This window comes from Amblyomma mixtum, chromosome 3 (genome assembly GCF_055824585.1).
Source record: "Amblyomma mixtum isolate Tamu chromosome 3, ASM5582458v1, whole genome shotgun sequence".
NCBI lineage: Eukaryota > Metazoa > Arthropoda > Arachnida > Ixodida > Ixodidae > Amblyomma > Amblyomma mixtum.
The window spans coordinates 97,668,823-97,687,849 of record NC_143014.1 but is presented as its reverse complement, the minus strand read 5'-3'; the positions used below and the strand labels follow the sequence as shown (position 1 = coordinate 97,687,849).

General features: G+C 42.5%; 1 protein-coding gene across 5 annotated transcripts in view; it reads right to left on the bottom strand.

Moving 5' to 3' along the window:
• The window catches only part of RabGGTa (Rab geranylgeranyltransferase subunit alpha), a 47,806-nt gene that overhangs the window by 3,768 nt on the left and 25,011 nt on the right, over positions 1–19,027 (bottom strand). For all 5 annotated transcript variants that reach the window (XM_089580313.1, XM_089580316.1, XM_089580312.1 and 2 more), the window contains 3 exons: positions 17,748–17,836; positions 13,620–13,748; positions 1,202–1,474 (listed from right to left, as the gene is read on the bottom strand). In XM_089580313.1, the coding sequence (XP_089436439.1) occupies positions 1,202–1,474; positions 13,620–13,748; positions 17,748–17,836 (491 nt within the window). The remainder of the gene's footprint in view (positions 1–1,201; positions 1,475–13,619; positions 13,749–17,747; positions 17,837–19,027) is intronic.

Below are 19,027 nucleotides of genomic sequence, written 5' to 3'. Positions count from 1 at the left end.
ACTCCTAGGAAGCTCTCATAGAAGACCGCATATTTGATATCGCATTTTACGAAGTAAATTTTTTCAACAAAAGGATCTAGTAATATGCCCCAAGTGAACTTCCATGGCCTTTTCAAGCCAAGTACATTGGTTTGTAACAGTGTGCAACATTTCCATGGCCATTCAATGCGGCAGAATGAGTTTACTGCACAAAACATGCGCAAACCTTTTCCCATCTCAAGTGAGATACAAGGAGCATTTCTCCAGGCGATTCCTCAATTTGGCACAACAAAATTTTGATGTTGCTACCCACCACTGCCGAAACACAGAGTATGAGGCCCACTTTGTACAAAGTGCAGAGAGTGTGGCCTTGTTGTGCCTCAACAGAATTACAAGGAACATTGCAGTTCCCCTGTTCTTCATCCTCATTGCTGCATAAGGCGTGTTATACTTCTCAGCTGCCATGTGTGTTTGGTGTGCTTGCTTGCACCGACCTCCTGCTGGTTTCACATGGCTAAGATGAGTGGCAGTGGTGTAAAAGGAAAGCGCAAGACAAATTCCATTGATGAAAAAGCGGCTATGATCGAAGCTCTGGTAGCCTTCGATCTGGCATACCCCTTCTTCACAAGACACTACTGTCATGCGGCGAAGCTGTGTAGTGGCACTGCTGCAACCAGCAAACTCATGAATCATACCAAGAAGCGAACAAAACTGCATACTCGTGACGAAACTGCTGCCATGTACCCACTTTTACCATGGCCCGTATCGGCTTCAGTGCCAAGGAAATGGGGCTCAAAATTTGGAATCCGTCTTTTCCCAACCTCTACAAGATTTTTATTCAAGAACCGTGTTCTAGGCATTGAAGTCTATGTCGGCCATGAAAGGGTGAGCTCGTTATGCTTCATTCTAGAAAGGAACAGTGCTAGAGGACATCGGACAAATGAAGAAGGCACAGAACGAGCGTTTGTCCTATGTCCTTTAAGGCTGTTTCTTATGGAAGTTTCATGACTGTACAGTATCACATGCAGCTGCAAGAAAGCTAGCAGTCTGGTATAAAAGAGTGATACTGAAAATAAATTTAGTTAGAACCAACAACAAACACAAAATTTTTCAACAAAATAATAGGCCTTTTTTGCTCCACCGTGTTCCATGAAAAAAAAATGAGTGAAAGTATGCTTACATGTTCAGTAGCATAGCTACAAACACAGATATAAAAGGATACTGTTGTTTCGAAGAGAGAGGGTGGAGAGTTTGAGTAGTGATCCAAGGCCATCACATGTCTCCACACAGTTATCATCAAGTGCAATCTTGCGAATGCTCAGAAGGCACCCCAATGGCAACAGTGACTTAATTTGGTTTTTGCTGATGTCTATTTCATGCAAAAGGGCCAGGTGGTTTGTGTGGCATATGCTGGTGAGACCCAAACCAGAAAAGTCTGCAGCGATGTCATTTTCATTCAGCTGTTCAATTACGCTTTCAACAGCAAACTTGGAATCTGCCGAAAAAAAAAAGTGTACACAACACTTGACATCATTCAGGTCGCATTTTACAAGAGTAAAGGCACAATGACAAGAGTAAAGGCACAAGTACAAATGTGAGCATGACATGGTTTTGATCATACGATCAAGGAGCTAGCGTTTCAAGCACGGCATAACTGCTTCTGCACTTCTTTGCAGCTGTCAAGATTGTAAGGACACTCCTGTGAAACCCCCAGAGGACGACACGTGCCTCTAAGGGGCACTATTGCTGCTGTTTCTCGGGGAGCCTGCCGTACCTGCGGCCAAGTCTCCCGTGTCAGACCCCGACTACACATTACATCGGCAGCCCAGCCTTCACCTATAAATTGGCGTACCGGCACCAAACAAGCTTGGTTTGGTTTGGTTTGGTTTGGTATGGTTTGGTTTGGTTTGTTGGGGTTTAACGTCCCAAAGCGACTGAGGCTATGAGAGACGCCATAGTGAAGGGCTCCGGAAATTTCGACCACCTGGGGTTCTTTAACGTGCACTGACATTGCACAGACAAGCGTCATAACAGCAAGCGATCCAGGAGAAAGTGCATCAAGCATGGCATAACTGTTTCTGCACTTCTCAGCAGGTACGCAGCGTTGACTTGTTCTTATTTAGAGAATTTTCTAGTCGCTCGATGCCTTGATAGCTCGCTGTTAACAAATGGGTAACAAACCACCTAATACACTCAAAGACCTCCCAAAATATGTAAATGAACAGAATGCTGACCTTAGAAAGGAAGTACAAGTATTGCAGCAAAGCATGACTTTCATGAATGATACCTTTGAAGCCACCAAGTGATGAACTTGAGGCCCTAAAGAAGGAGCATGCAACCCTAAAACTAGAGAAAGAAGAACTGGCACAAACCCTAGCAAACACCATAGAAAGAAGTAACAAAACTAAAGCAATACACCAGGCTCTCTAACGTTGAAATGAAGGACATTCCGGGGAGCGAATATAAGTCACTGGCAGAAGTCGTCCAGAAAATAGGCGAAAGAATTGGAATGGACGTTGAAACCTCTGACACGGACGTAGTACATCGTGTGCCAGCAAAAGACAAAACAAAAAAAAGAATGTCATTATCAAGTTTGCATCACGTGCAGTTTTATTTATTTATTTATTTATTTATTAGAGATTTGCAGTCTGCAAATGGCATCCACCTGGGCCAGTTGGTATGATTCTATATGAGAGCCAGCGTAAACTTCGGGACGCAGGGACGTAGACAGACACATTCTATCTATCTAGCTACAAACGACATTGGTTTTTCTGAGACCACACCCGAGTACCTGAATGAGCACCTGTGCCCTGAATACAGAGCACTTCCGGGCACGGCAATTGCCCGAAAGAAAGCAAACAACTGGAAGTTCGTCGGGGTCTGGAAATAAAAATTACTGGCAAGAAAGGCAGAAAATTCCGATGCCATGCATATAGCCACTCGCAATGACCTGTCTAAGATAGTGTACCCCTTTATTTTTTTCTTAAGCTATGTGCCTAAGGAGTGATAAGGTAAAAAATGCTAAACAATGCGGCCACCACATGAGGGAAAAACATAACCCTCCTAGACTGCAACATCAGATGTCTGCATAAAAACTATGACTCACTCGCAGTTCTTCTTTCCCGGCAAAATTTGTGATATGACGTCATTGGCGTTTCAGAAACGTGGCTTTAAGAAGACAAATGTCTGAATCTACCTGGTTATAAATTGCTGTCCTTGCAAAGAGTGGCTGGTTCTAGAGGTGGTGGTGTAGCTCTGTACCTGTCATCAGAAATCACTAACAAACAAATGCCAGAATTTACAGAGACCAGAATGGGTAATTACGAAATGCTCTTTATGGTACTAGGGAATAACATTCGAATTCGTGTGACATACCGTCCACCAGAGTCTAGAAATCAGCCATTTTTGGAAAAACTAGAAGAAACACTGAACAGCCTCACAAACCTACAAAAAAAATGGCGATTATTTGTGCGGACTTACATCACCACCACAAATACCCCTACTGGTGAAGACCTAAATCTTTTGTCATGCTACGACTTTAAAAACCATACAAGTCCAATGAGAGGTACACCAACATCATCACCTACAATAGATCACATATTATCAAACATCGATGCCAGCTCTTTGAAGTCAGGGGTGATAAAATATAACACTGCAGACCATTTCCCGACCTTTATTATCTCTCCTGTAACAGCTATAAACCAATCCAAAGGTAATGCTCACAAGCGCCTAGATGGGACTATGAAGTAACAAAAAGTTCTATCGAGACAAGACTTCTCAAGCATCAATTTCAATCATGCTAACAAAGCATATGGTGCATTTGACAAGCTGCTTATATCGGGCTCGTTCATAAACAGTACAAGTCTTGCAGAGCACGGTACCTTAATTCACCCACTGTCCTGAATGAATGAGGAAATAATATGCATAATCCAATTAAAAGAGCACTGGCATAGTAAGATGATGAAAAATCTAATCAACAATTATTACAAGGAAAAATACAGAATTATATGCAATATGTCACTCTCTATGATGTGCAGGCAAAAAAAAAACTATTATAGTAACCTAGTTAAAAAAGCACGAGGTAACTCGAAAGAAATGTGGTGGATAATCACTTCCATTACTAAATTTCCCGAGAAATGTACTATTTTGCCAGAGCTGAGAATTTTCAACTTTGAACTGCTGACCTGAAAGACGTAGGTTCGATCCCGGCTGCGACGATCGAATTTCTACAGAGGTGAAATTCTAAAGGCCCGTGTGCTACGCAATGTCAGTGCATGTTAAAGAACCCCAGGTGGCTAAAATTTCTGGAGCCCTTCACTATGCGTCCCTCATAGCCTGAGTCGCTCTGGGACGTTAAATCCCCATAAACCATTTTCAACTTTGACCTAAGATGTCTTGCTTCGATGTTTATAATTTTTCCTTAACATAGGTAATACCATAGCCACCACCTTGCAAGTTAACTCTTGTACTATTCTGCCTACTCAGTGCTCTCATACTTTTGCTTACACAGAAAAAACAGCTGCCGCAATCGTTAGTGTCGTCCACCAGATGTCGCCTAATAAAGCTATGAGCTATGATGAGACATTGGTGAACATAATCAAAGACAACATACACATCTTATGTATCCCTCTAGAAAAAATATTTAATCCGGCATTTTTATAGAGTTTTTCTAGAAACGCTCAAGATTGGAAAGGTTGTTTTGACCTACACAAATGATAATCCTAATGATGTTGAATATTACCGCCCGATTACTACACTGAGCTGCATTAATGCATTGTTTGGTTTATGGTTTATGGGGATGAACGTCCCCAAGCGACTCAGGCTATGAGAGGCGCTGTACTGAAGGACTCCGGAAATTTCGACCACCTGGGGTTCTTTAACGTGCACTGGCATCGCACAGTACATGGGCCTCAAGAATTTCGCCTCCATTGAAATTCAACCGCCGCGTCCGGGATCGAACCTGTGTCTTTCGGGCCAGCAGCCAAGCACCATAACCACTGAGCCACCGCGGCGGCCGCATTAACGCATTGTTCAAGAAACTAACAGCTAAGAGAATAATGGACTTCATTGAAAAATACGTCACCTTAGCCAGAGAACAGCATGGTTTCCGGAGAGGTCATTCTACAAGCACAGCAATACACTCAGTGACCGAAATAGTTAAGCGTGCTTTAAATTCAAAAACAAGATTACTAAAGGCATATTCCTTGACATTAGAAAAGTATTCGACTCTGTTAACCATAACGTTCTGTTGCAGAAACTTCAGAACTACAGATTTCGAGGACCAGCCAGCAAATTGTTTTGTAGCTATCTAACTAACCGCATGCATTTTGAACAAATCTCAGACGAAAGATCTCCAATGGGGGAGGTAAGGACAGGTGTTCCGCAAGGGTCGGTACTTGGCCTCCTACTTTTTTCCCTTTTACCAATGATTTTCCCAGCAATATTTAGCATGGACAAGCAATCCTGTATGCAGATAGCACGGCCCTACTAATATCACACAAGTCAGCAGATAAGGTGGAATCACTTGCCAATATAAGCCTTCAGAAAGCAGTAAGTTGGTTCAGTACTAACAAACTAGTGCTGAATGTTAAAAAAAAACAAAGCTGACTGCTTTTGCCTCCCGACGCAAATAGAACCCCGTAACATGCTACCTGCATTTCGATGGAATACCCATTCAAAAAGCTCAAAGCCACAAATATTTAGAAATAACTCTCGACGAAAATCTACACTGGGCGCCTCACATAAACGACCTATGCAAAAAGTTTACCTCTGACTGTTATGCATTAAAGCACAAAAACATTTCGACAAGTAAACATTACGAATGATACATTTCAGCGCTTGACACAATCATTTACAGTCACCGACCGATTTTTTGGAGTCGGCGGGACCCGAAAAATGGACTGAATAATCGAACAGTCCAAAAAATCCGTGAACTTAAAAAAAAAAACTTTTCTGTAAAAAACCGGCTTTCAAAATCGCGAAAATCACTGCTCCCCATGTTCCACCCACAAGCGATACTATTAGCCTCTACCTGAGCCATAGCCATGCTTTCGTCATGTCGCCCCCCCTATCGCATCATGACACCAGATAGTGCGACGCGGCCGCAGTCATGCCGCGAATGAATGCACTCGCTGCGCGAAGCAAGAACAGTCAGTTTGCATGGGGAAATAACGCTCGCGAAGACAGAGAACTAACCCATGGGTAACCCACTGAAAGACGCGAGCGGAAGCAAGCGCCTCCGAATGCAGTCCCCCCTCCCTACCTCTACCGCGTTTGCTGCCCCACACCGCGGGGGCATCATCGAAGCCGCGGCGGATGCTGCAGCTGCCCACTGTACCATTTTCAATGCGATCGCGCGCTCTTTGTAGGCCATCCCGATCGCAACGGAGAGCATCCCATTATCTCGAATGGTAACAATGAAGAACAAATAGCCAAAGCCTATACAGTCTGATTGCGCCCGCCGTTTCCGTTCAAATTCAAGATGGCCCCCTTCACGGTGGTGGGGAATGGGTTGGTTGCAACATTGATGCCCGCTCGCGTCTATATTAGGCCGAAATAACGAACTTTCGGTTGAAAAACAACCTCCACAATATTGTTGGTGTCTATTTTAGTCCGAAAATTCGAACTTTTAGACTCCGCAAAGTCCGAAATATCGGTTGTGAAAATATACACGTTTCTATGGGGTGTGCGACGGTTCCTCAGCAAAGTCCGAAATATCGCGCAAGTCCGAATTATTGGAGTCCGAAAAATCAGTCGGCTACTGTAACATACTGTATTGAATCCTGGGGTTTCACGTTCGCATCGTACCCAAAAAAAGTTAGCATCCTCTAGAAAAGGGCTATAAGAATAATATCTGTACCGAATGCAAAACTGTCCAAACCTCTGTTCAACGAATTAAACATAACATCCTTCAACATTGTCCAGAATTATAAAACGGCCATTTTAGTTCACCGAATAATTAGCACGAACACTCCACATCCCTCTACCATACTTATCTCTCCCAAACGTGACACTAGGCAGGCACAACATAACTTTAATTTACCCATATCTCCTAACATATATGGGCAGGGCTCAATACCTTTCATCGGGGCTAAAATATCGAATAACGTTCCGTGCAAACTAAAACCAACGTCGAACTTTGTGTCGCCACTAAAACGGTACTATCTTAGCAAGGAATTCAACTCATCAAATTAAATACATGTTGTTTGTAGCATTGCTTCATAAAGTGATTGTTTTATGTTTGATAATGTTTGTAATGGATCCATCACTAGCCATAGCGGTTAAGGATCCAGATGACTACGCAGCACTTTTTGTAATATTTTCTATGTTAATAAACGTTCTGATTCTGACATGCCCCAGTATGCTCCAATGAGAAAGTGTTTCATGTTTTAGATCTAATCTCAGTGAAAATGAAAACTGGCCAATTTTGTTTGGTTTACAGTGTTGCTAATACCAGGGCCTTTTGATAATTTTCCAATAGCCATGAAACTTCCATCCCAGTTTCATCTGAAGACAAAACCTACTACAATAAGCACTGCTACTGCCAACAGGAGAGTAGCAAGCCACAGCCCTCTCATGTGTTTGCGGCTCTTTCTTGCCCACACTTGCAGTGTTTTCATGCTTCCTCAAATGTTTTTGCAGCTTGGGATGGTGCGCAATGGCATCACTCTCAGTAAGTAAAAGCAAAATAAAGAGGCTTATCTGCCTGGCAGTGTGCACATGTTAGCAATGACAGTACTGTTCCCATAATCCAGCCCTCTTCCCAGCAGAATTACCTATCTATGTGACCAGAGCTTAGCCGCAGTCTGCAAAAGAACAAAGTTAATAATAAAAAAAAAGAATACATTGAGAGATATAAAGCACACCGCAATCCCCTAGTACTTCTGGTGTGTTGCATTACTTTTATCAGCATTTAAACAAATGCTTTCTGCATTCATTCAAAGCTGAAGTAGCCAACTATTGAATGCCTGGATGGTCACAAGAGCCATGCCTACACTCCTTGGCCAGGCCAAGTGTCATGTGATTTAAGCTCACCGCAGTGGTGTTGGCACTCTTCCCATATAATATGCTTAAGCACAATTTTCTTTTAGGCTAGTTCCTTCATTTCAAGGAAAGTTAAGGCAGCACGAATAGGATAAGTACAAGACACAAAGAAATGAATACACCATGGGCACTCGTGTCATAGTAATTTCTTCACTTCTTGTTCTCATCCTGCTCACGCAGTCTTAACTCTCCTTTATAAAATGCTTTGTTGTCCAAACGGCATGGCACCCCAACACAGTCACTCCAAGTGGTGAACAAAGCTCTTATATAAAGTTATGCTGAAGTTTCATGACTGGCAGAAAAGTACCTAAGGACCCTCCTAATACCTTTGCACAGAGCATGCACTGTTCAGCAGACAAAAGAGTCATTTTCTAACTTCTCTGGTTTACTACATTTATATCATACATAAGTTCATCATAAACTGAACTAAGAAATGTTTTAAAGAAATTTAAAGGAACACTACATAAATATTAACAGAAACAAGATACTATGCTTGAGTGATAAAGTACCTTTTGGGAGCACTATCAGTGCTGCTTTTGCACGAAAAGGGGATTGCATTGCTGAGAAAACTGCATTCTCCTAAGCTCTCGGCGAATAAACGAAAATGAATAATGGCACTACTGCAATCACCACCACTCCTTCTCCAGCCATTCTTTCAAGACGTGGTAGCATCATCACTTCAAAAGAGCACGAATGAACTTGTGTTTCTTTGGCTTTGTCCTTGTAATATCACTGTGCATCACAGCTAAGCAAGTCAACTAGGTGGAATATGAAACAAGCGATGCTTTGCATCGCTTGGCGAACCAACCATGACCAAAGAAGAAATCATTCCACATAGTACAGCTGACGAAATCTGCAAGAGGCATCACACATGTCTCTGAGTTTTACAGAATACTCTGGCCTGTCCAAGTGTCAGTGTCAGGAAAAAATGACATATATTTGTAATCATGGGACATTATGTCTCAATCCAGCTACACAGGATTCCTTTGTAATGTACCTTTAAGATAACTTCTGTCTTGATGTGTGGATTACTTTTGTTTTACTATACCGGATGATTTCTTTTCATACTTGCAGATTTTTATTTCAAAACCTGCAAGAGATACAGCTGGGCGGTATATGCAAGTGGACTGCACAGCAAGGCAGACGTTCTGTCCATGACAGAGCATAATGGTTTGAGTCAGATGAATAAGTCAATCAAATTAGCTACTTGTATATTTTTCATTTTATGGGGCAATATTACATTACGAACATCAAAGTTGAGCCTAGTTCTTAAATTTTCTGAATTGGCAAGGTGGTTTAAAATATCGAACACCAAAAATACACATTTCAGAGCTTGTTGAGCGGGATTTCCTGCACAGCATATTTATAAACTGGCACAGCTGCGCATGGGATTGTTGACAAAATCATGTTGATTTTTTCTATATTGCCTAATGCACAATTGGCGTCTGTATTTGATGAATAAGAAAATGCAAGAAATGCCATTTTACAAATATGCGATGCGGGCAAGTCAACTAAATGAGTATTCATATGCTTATTTTTTATGTTCGCTTTCGAATTACATTGCAGGGGGTCCAACTTTGATGTTGACAGCCTTCAATTTTGGAGTATGATATTGCCACTTAAAATAATTTTTTAAAAGTTCTTCAGTTAACTCTTGGCAATTAATTGTCTAATCATAAAGCTCTCGCATATACATGGTGTCCACTTTGCTGAACAACCAACCAGTCCAGACCGCACAGACGTATCTCTCAAATACAGATCTGTAAATGTTAAAAAAAAATATCACGCTGTATATTGTGTACCATTTATTTGTGCTTGACTTTCTAAATGAATGAAACACCACGTCACGGTCAAAGCATTAGCACGAGAGATAATCAGTTTTAATGCACAGCATGTGAGGCTGTGGCGATGGTCCAGTGGTCTAAGGCATTTGGATACGAAGCTACTCAGTTTGCGTTGGCATTGGTTCAAATCCCACTCAGGGCTGGTTTTTTTTCTGCTGGATGCCACTTCTTCATATTCCCCTTGGGTTCGGCCTCAGGTTCGCGAGTTTCCCGACGATGCTTGCCTTAATTTACTGAGAATGGGAGCTGACTGCATTCCGTGCCTAATAATCACATACCTATACACTTTAGGTATTTGCTTCATTCTTCTCAAGTGCTCAGTCTTTCAAGAATATAGAGAATGGCACCAATGACATTAAACTAAGCTTAAAATTCACAGTAAATTTATCAACAGTATGTCCCCATTCATTCTGCTAATCTGCAGCCTTTGGGTGCTCAAGTACTCGGACCTGGCAGCCAGAAGATGCTCAAGAGCAGAAGAATTTCATATATCTATAATATTAGTAAACTGACATAGCCAATTAGCACAAACAGCCTCATTAATCTGCAGCCCTACCTTTAGTTACATGATACTTATTCGTTTTCATACTACGCATGAAATAAAAAAAGCAAGAGCATATGAGTAATGTAAGTGTACTATATACAGTAAAACCTCATTAATTTGAATTTACTGGGACCGCAAATAATATTCTAATTAACCAGGTTTTCGAACTGACCAAGCACAGCAAAAAATGAGACCCAGGGAAAAAGTTTCGCTGCGGGAACGCGCTCCCTATATCGGACAAACTTTGCGATTACACTAGACTGCCACGTAAAAGTCTAACCCCAACTCATAGCCCCTACTGGCAAAAAATAAAATAAAAATAAAAATAAAAATAAAAACTTGATTCCAAATACAAGTCGACGCATGCACTGCCCCCTCTTCTGCCGCATCGTCCCACCAGTGCGTTTCATTTTTCGTTCCCTGCGGCCTGGAATCGCGGCGCGCGCGCAACTCAAAGCAATAAACGCTTAACGATGCGATCACTAGGACAGCATGCAGTCTGAAGTCGTTGGAGATCATGAGCGAAAAAACAACGCGTGCGGCCATACTCGCGTGCGGCCCAACTCCTATAGCAGCAAACCGACCTGTAGTTTCGGATTTCGGCGTGGCGTACGCCTTGGAGATTATCGGCAGTTTGCTCTTGCACTACCGATTGCTCGTCCGAGAAAGCGACCACCAGCGCAAACAAACCAGGTAAACGGCGAGCAATTCGAATTTTCTTTAGCGGAACCGATTTCCATAGGAATTAACGACTTTTTTTGATGCGTGGAGCCTCATGCGTCCTACCGTAAACGGACGCCGGCACGGGGCGCGTCCTACCTACCGCTCGTACAAAACTACATCAGGCCCCCCTCTTTCCCTTATTATCATATGGTTGTTCTTCAGAAGAAAGGTAGACTTACACACGACGCTATTAACGTAATCCGAGATGCCGGCAGCCTAACAGGCCGGCGTTGGGCGCAGTCAACCCATCGTGAGCACGGAGCAAGGATCGCATCGCGGGACAAGCGCAGGCGCACATTTCAGTGGTCCGCAAACCATACCACAGACTGGTTCTTGTGCTGGGAGCATTGGGGCTGGGGTGCTTCACATATCAAGCATCGGCATCGCTCTGAGGCACCACCTCGCGGCTCCGAGGGGCCGTCGCTTCACCGGTTTGTGACAGAATCGGTATCGGGGGTACCTGAGTAGCACCCCAGATCTTCAAACTAACCGGGCTGATGCAGGCCACCACTTCGAATTATCCGGTCAATATAAAATTAGACATTACGGCACCACAGAAATTCTTCGAATTACCTGGGATTTCAAATTAACCGAGTTACAATTATCGCGGTTTTACTGTAGAGTGGTATCATTACTCGAGGGGGAGTTTCAGCCATTATTGGCTTCATGAGTAAGGAGCCAAGCATTCAATTGTTGCCTTATTCATGCTTTCCAGCAGCAGAAGATTCATTGCTGAAGAGGATGAATAAGACAACAACTGCCGCAGTAAATTCAAGTTACCACAAATTATCACAGCAAATGTCACGATTAAAGGGATAGTAAAGGGAAATAAACTAGGCAAGATGAATAGATTATTCCTCAGGAACACTATTAACATTTTTTTCTACGCAGAAAGGTGGTTGCATTGCTGCAAAAACTGCAAATGGAAATCCCGAAACCCTTCCACATTCAAAACACCTGCGAGAAATGAAATGCCGAAATGACACCTTTGCAATCCGACCCATCAGAGGTGCCACTTCCAAAGGCCGGAAACGCGGCCAGAAACTGAAAACCGAAAGTCAATAGATCAGTGGTCACGACGGCAAGGTGCAATTGCAGGCCGCCTCCCCCCCCCCAGAATTTTGATGGGGGCTCTCGCTGCATCGTATGCATCTGTGTCTCGTTGCAAGCTCCGTGGGTGCGAAAGAAATTATGTAAAGTTATCAAGGCCAGCAGAACTGCTGACTGCACTCCCGCATGTATACAGCACCGACGAAAACATGAGCGCATGGCCTTTGGTGTGTTGTGTGCTGTCGTAAAGTGTGCATGTAATGATCCCCAAAAGCATGCGAGCAGTTGCCGCGCATGCATATTCATTCAACACTGCATCTGAATGACAAATTGAACACGCACTTGACGTCAAACGGCGCACGTTCCGTCATTTATCATGCGTTTGTTGACTGACTACACATTGTACTGTTTGTTGCAATTTCTGTATTCGTCTATTGCTTCCTGTGGGTTGTAAGTGGAAACGAATTAGGGCATGTTCTGCCCAACTTAGACTGCTGCCTGCCGCTATAGCTGTTGGCAGGGAATGCACCATAACCTTGACAAATACGCATCAGTTGGTTGAACATTTTTCTCGCAGAAAACCCTGCCTCGCGTGCCAGCACCTCACGGACTGCATGCATGATGACCCTTGCTAGGAAAATCTTTTCTTTAATGAGCCATATGAGAGCTGCTGGTGCATACACGTAGTAATTCTCAGACATTTTTCAGTACATCTAAAAGCATATCCGCCTTTCCACTGAACAGAAAACATGAAGACCATGCGCTTGCATAGCGCTTCACACATTGACGACGTGCATGCATGCGTGTGTCTGCATGAGCACGTAATAAAAATAGACAGAAACACTTTGCAATTTCATAATGCTCACAGCCTGCATAAAGCGGCCGGCTCGACGACTGAAATGAGAACGAAACCACTTTCCCACCTGCGTAGCAAGCACACAAAGCATGAATGCCGTTGAGAGCTTACGGTTCTCAACTTGCTGCTTACTACAGCTATGCACAGCCTGAGTGTACAGAATGCAGGGCTTGTATTTGAGCGGAAATTGCCCATCGAGACAGCGAAATGGCGTTCGTTCATTAATACGTCACTCGTCGCCGCTGCACAAATCTTCAATGGCGGCGCCACATGTACCTCGCGCTTTTACACAATTTTCAGGTTTATAAAAAATGTTGTTTTTGATAAAAATGATGTATTTGCTATCAGGTGACCCTATCCTATAAGTCTAGCCTGACTTAGTATTCCCCTTTACTGTGCCCTTAAAAGCTGAATTTTCGAAAGGTGAGAAGACGTCAAAGAAAAGGAATGCTGGCCAGACATCCCCTCTTCATTATGCAATTGGCTTACAGCCACAACAGCGAATATTTCTCAGATGTTCATTTTACTCTGTCTACTAGTTACAACTCTACTGCGTCACTTACTCGGCTAAAGAACTTACCAAGGTCGTTGTAATAATTCCGTCTCATTGGGTCGACAGCTGTCAGTTCCGCCAGAAACCTTTTAATATCCATCCTAAACCTAGATCCGTCCAGTGCTCTCATTAGCAGCACACAAGTGAGAATGGGCCCTAGAATAACAAATAATAAAGAAAAGTTTGTAAAAGCTTTCCCAGTACCTTCCAGAAACATGTAGCATGTATATCCCTTGATAAAAAATTCCTTGAAGCCAGCACTAAATTCTAAAATACTTTAGTTGAACTGTTGCCTCTTCCATAGCAAAAATGGCACCTTGTTTAAAACCAGTGCAACTTCACAGAAACTGGTTACTAATATACACCAGGTGCAAAACGTAGACATACCACTGTGGGCCCTCTCGTGGCCACTCTCAAAAGCACATGATCAATTGGTGTTCCCCAAACAACTATGAGGCCAGGCTATGGATTACAAATGATTTCGTCTGATAACAGGTACATTCAATTTCCTAGCAGTGCTTCAGTGCTTTGCACTTACCACTCGAACCTGGCTGCAATAAGTGATAAGTTGAGCAAATGAACTGATTACAGTAAAGCATTTGACACACTGGCATTTTTGGACAGGCAACTTACTGGATCCCATGATCTATTTAGTATGGCTTGCTTGATGTTGCGACATGCCTGGTCACAAAAAAATCATTGTTTATCATACTGTGCAACATGGAAGGAGACAGATCCACCTTCTCCTTGTTTGAAATTCTGAACATGATCCGTACCGTACTTAGTAGCACCCAGCTAACGCGCAAATTCCCCTCACCGCAACTACTTACATTAGTAATGAGCGATTTGTCTGCTCTTGTAGAATAACAAGCATACATCACAGATGTCAAATGTATTACACTAAAATAATTCTGCCTGTAAATAACACACAGAGCCACTGTAGTGCAATTGCATAAGCAGTCATTCAAATTATGTATGTTTTTTTTCTGTATTCTTACACTTCACATTGTACACAACAAGATGGGCAAAATGAATACATAAATGCCAGCATAAAACAGCACAAAGGATGAATGCATCCGAGACTTTCTTTGCAAAGCCAAAGCCTACTTCAGTCGCTAATTTGTGACATACTATTTGCCCATGGAAAAATAAAAAGGAGTGTGGTAAAAGGTGCAGCTGGCATGACAACAACAAGATCGTTAACAGTAAGAGGTCAGCCTGTGCCACAAGCTTGGCATTATGTAAGATTCATGCATAGTTTCTACGCACACATTATGCCAGACGGGTATGTGCAATAGGATGCAATGCACTTTTTATTACAGCTACAGGAACAAGACGCAGAAATTGCATAGGAACAACATTGAAAGCATAAATGAATATGGTAAACCGGCATGTGTCCACATTGCATATTCAATAATATGAATGCCATCTCCAAGCACACCCCAGTGCCAAGAGCAACTAGAGTGAACAATGTTTTGTATTTTGCCCTGGTAATGTGTTTCTTTAACCCTTGAATCCTTAGAGTTAATAACACACTCAATTTCAAAAGCAAATGTGCAGGTGGAAAGGATGCCTTGCAAACTGCCATGCCTCAAAAATGGCAGCTTAAGCCAGGCATTGCAAAAATAGTGAACTCCTAATATCGGACAAGCTGCAGTTATTCATTAGTCAGTCATCACAACAGTTCTTCACTCAGTTCACCAGCTTATAAAAGTTGAGTTGCTGGGATAAAGATCAGAGATAAGATAAGATCAGTGCTGGGCACCTTGTGTGCCCAGCACTCAGCATGAATTTCAGAATAAAGAGCCACTAGCAACACATCAGCAGCATGGCAAGCCGGTGCTCAAACACATAATGCATCACATGAAATAACTGTCATGACCTACAAACCCCCTACAACAACAGAGGTCAGTTATCTGCATGTTAGAAGGCAATGCACTGACCCATGCTCACAGAGTTAGGCTAATCTGAAGGCATGTGATTGATGAGGTTGAGACAATAGGGGCCATATATGTCAGTCCACCCCTCATGATATGCATAAAAATAGAGATTACCAACAGGTAAGGTTCTTGGCAGTAACTCAGTTATCCATATTCCACACTTACAGCTATATCATGCCTGCATGCTACATAAAATAAATCTTTATATCAGCAAAATTTTCATGAACCCTACTAGTTTTGTATAAAAATAAATGAAGATTGCAAGGACCACTTACACATAATAGTGACAGCGTTCACAAGAAATGTTAACTTTGTTGCTTTGTTAATGACTGTTAAAAAGGAATGAAAACAAAACAAACAAGTTTTGTTTCAAACCAAAGTATTAACCTGCTGCCAATTTACATGATATGTTAGTAGTGAAACTAGGGGTGCAGGTAATTTAACTACCATATTTACTCGTGTAATTTGAACACTTTTTTTCTTCATATTAAGGCTTCAAAACGAGGGTGCACAAATTATGCGAAGATTTTGCAAACATGTCCTAAAAACTTTGCAAACATCATAATCTGCAATACATACTTAAAATCTATCGTCTTTGGGTAAAACCCAATATTACCCATTTTTTCACCCCGAACACATTTCTTGACAATCAGATTAAACCTGATTTCTCCCCCAAAAAAGCCACTGCTAGAGTACTCGCAACGCCAAGGGGATCAAGGGTTCGTTAAGATACATACATGCACAAAAGGGCATAGAGAACACACGTTTTTCTGAACAAAGCTGAAAACACCCCACAAACATTAGCGGATACTCTGTGCTTATCCCAGAGGAGTATTCGCTCAACTAGTGATCTTAAACCCAATTTAACGCTTGTTATTCACAACGTGACTTAATTTGAGGATATGTTTGAAAAGTAACTTCTAAGAGCCAGATGCCAAAAGGTAGGTACTGACCAGATGATATTTATTCGGCATCATGTATCAAGCACTATCCACGCTAATGATGACCTGCTCAAGAGCTCTTGCCTGTTTAAAATAGCCTCTGTGATGTTTAATGACGATTTTCGTAGAGTTCAAGGCAGAGAGGCCTTGCATGCACACAAAGTGCTTCGTAGGAGATTGGCAGTTCACATGGCAAAATAACTGTAATACAGAAAAAATCAAATTTGATAAACATTTTTTTTTTTTGCAAAATCTCTCATTTCCGTGTTGTTTGTGATATATTGAGCAAAAAAATAGGGCATTTTGTGCCCTGCAAAAAAAGAAAGCTACTGATTGTAGTAAATTGTCTTTGCCGCAAAAAAAGAAAGGATCTGAAGAAAAAAAATATATATATATAACCTGAAAACGAAGGACCTTATATATATACTGTATATTGCCGCCTATAAGATGACCTCCCAAACTCACTGCACCCACCCTCCCCCCCTCAATTTCTCATCCCCCAAAAAAGTTGACTCCCAATATTAGACGCATCCCCCCCACCCCCGTCCCATGTTACGTAGTTCCCCACGGCATGGCATCACGGCGCATGTACAGCTCAAAGCATTAAACGCGCAATGATACAATCGCGAAGCCAGCAGTCAGCGACAAATGGAGACAAAAGGCGATAAAATGATGCCCTCTCATGAGGCCTGGCTGACTAGCGGCAAACCGAACAGCAAATGTTTCGCTAGTTTCGAATTGTGGTGCGTGTCAGCGATTACCGGATGTTTCCTCTTGCAACTGTTTGTCCGGGAAAGCAACAACCAGCGCGAGCGAGCCGGGTAAACGCACGCAATTCATCCCCTCTCCACTTGCACCTTTTGCAACCGCAGACGGCGACATAGCTGCGCCGGTCTTCCCAAGCTTTCCCAAGCGCGCACTCACATGCATGCAAGTGGTCTGGCGCAGCAGGGAGCATAAAATATACGAGTAAAATAATTTTTTTGATATATAAACCCAGGTAACAAAGTAGGAATGTGAAAATTATGTGAGGGCGCAAATTACGTGAGTAAATACGATAAGTGTTCAGTAGCCATAAAATTTCTTTCGACTAACCAAACACTGTTGTTATAACACCCGTGTACAAAGCAAGCAGAAAAACTACTTTCTTTATTACCAATTGGTTTATTAAAAAAATTCAGATTATTTTTTCAGGACAAAAAGAATACAAACCATGCTGACTGCAACTAATCTGGCTTATAAGCTCTGGGAGGAACACCTTCTCAGTCACTTACACTTGTTGTGTGGCTCCAAGTCATGCAATTCCCTGCATGTCTTCAGCTCATTCTCTAAAACACAGGTGCGGGCAGCACTGAGTTCACAGCTAGGGGCCAAAAAAGAAAAAAGGAAAGAAGAAATGAAGAAAAAAAAAATTAGCAACCAAACATATATACATCTAGCAAATGTGCTGTGTTGTTTATAGTTTATGGGGGTTTAACGTCCCACAGCGACTCAGGCTATGACGGACGCTGCAGTGAAGGGCACCGGAAATTTTGACCACCTCGGGTTCTTTTAAGTGCACTGACATCGCACAGTACACGAGCCTCTAAATTTCGCCTCCATAGAAATTTGACCGCCATGCCCAGGTGAATATAATATTATGATCAAAACACAGATTCCCTGAAGGAAAAAATTGGTAGAGTTGGAGAATAATAAGCTGTAGACACCAGAAATGCCATTTTTACAAAATCGATTTTTGGGAAATTTTTTGGTCCCAAAGACAAGTGTCCCCCCTTAAAGGGGCCATGACAGCTAATTTTCACACACACACTGCTTATTGCATTCAATTTCCAACATGTCAAATTACAATTCCCCAAAGTTTCAGTTTATTCGGTGTGGTTGATAATTTTACAATAAATTTTTTTTCATTTATTTTGAAAACAGCTTGCTGGTTTGGCAACCCCTGATCGTTGACATCACAAGGGCATACCTGCCCCACATCGTCTACTGCACGCTGTTCGCTGCGTTGAGGTGTTGCATGCACGCTTTAAACAAAGATCACTCAAAAGTTTTTTTTTTTTAAAGCATGATAAGCTTTTAGGTCCCACTGTCGACACGCCAGGGGTGACCTTGGCGCCAGAATAGAGGAGAACATGGAGGCGAACCTAAATGAACGTTGGCGAAGCTTTCAGTCCGCTTGGTGCTACGTGCAGCACTGCCACCAGAGCAGAGTCTTCGTATTCAAGGTCCCACGGTGGGTAAAGCCATAGAGGTAAAAAAAAACTGAGGAGCAAGCCAAATGCTCATGAAGTCAATCCCTACCCTATTTTTCCCTCTCCAAGTCAGTCCCTAATATTTGGTGTTGGTATGTTGTAGTGCACGCGTCTGTGCGGCCCATGGCATGGGCGTCTACAGCAAGGAGTTTGTTCTAGTCAGTTTGTCGCGCTGGTTCCCCCTTCCACGCATGCAGTAGATATAACTGTATGCTATCACATGGTGTGACTACGGGGGGACCCAGTCAAAAAAAAAAAAACAATTGGAACCAACTGGGTTTCTAAATGGTTCCAATAAAACC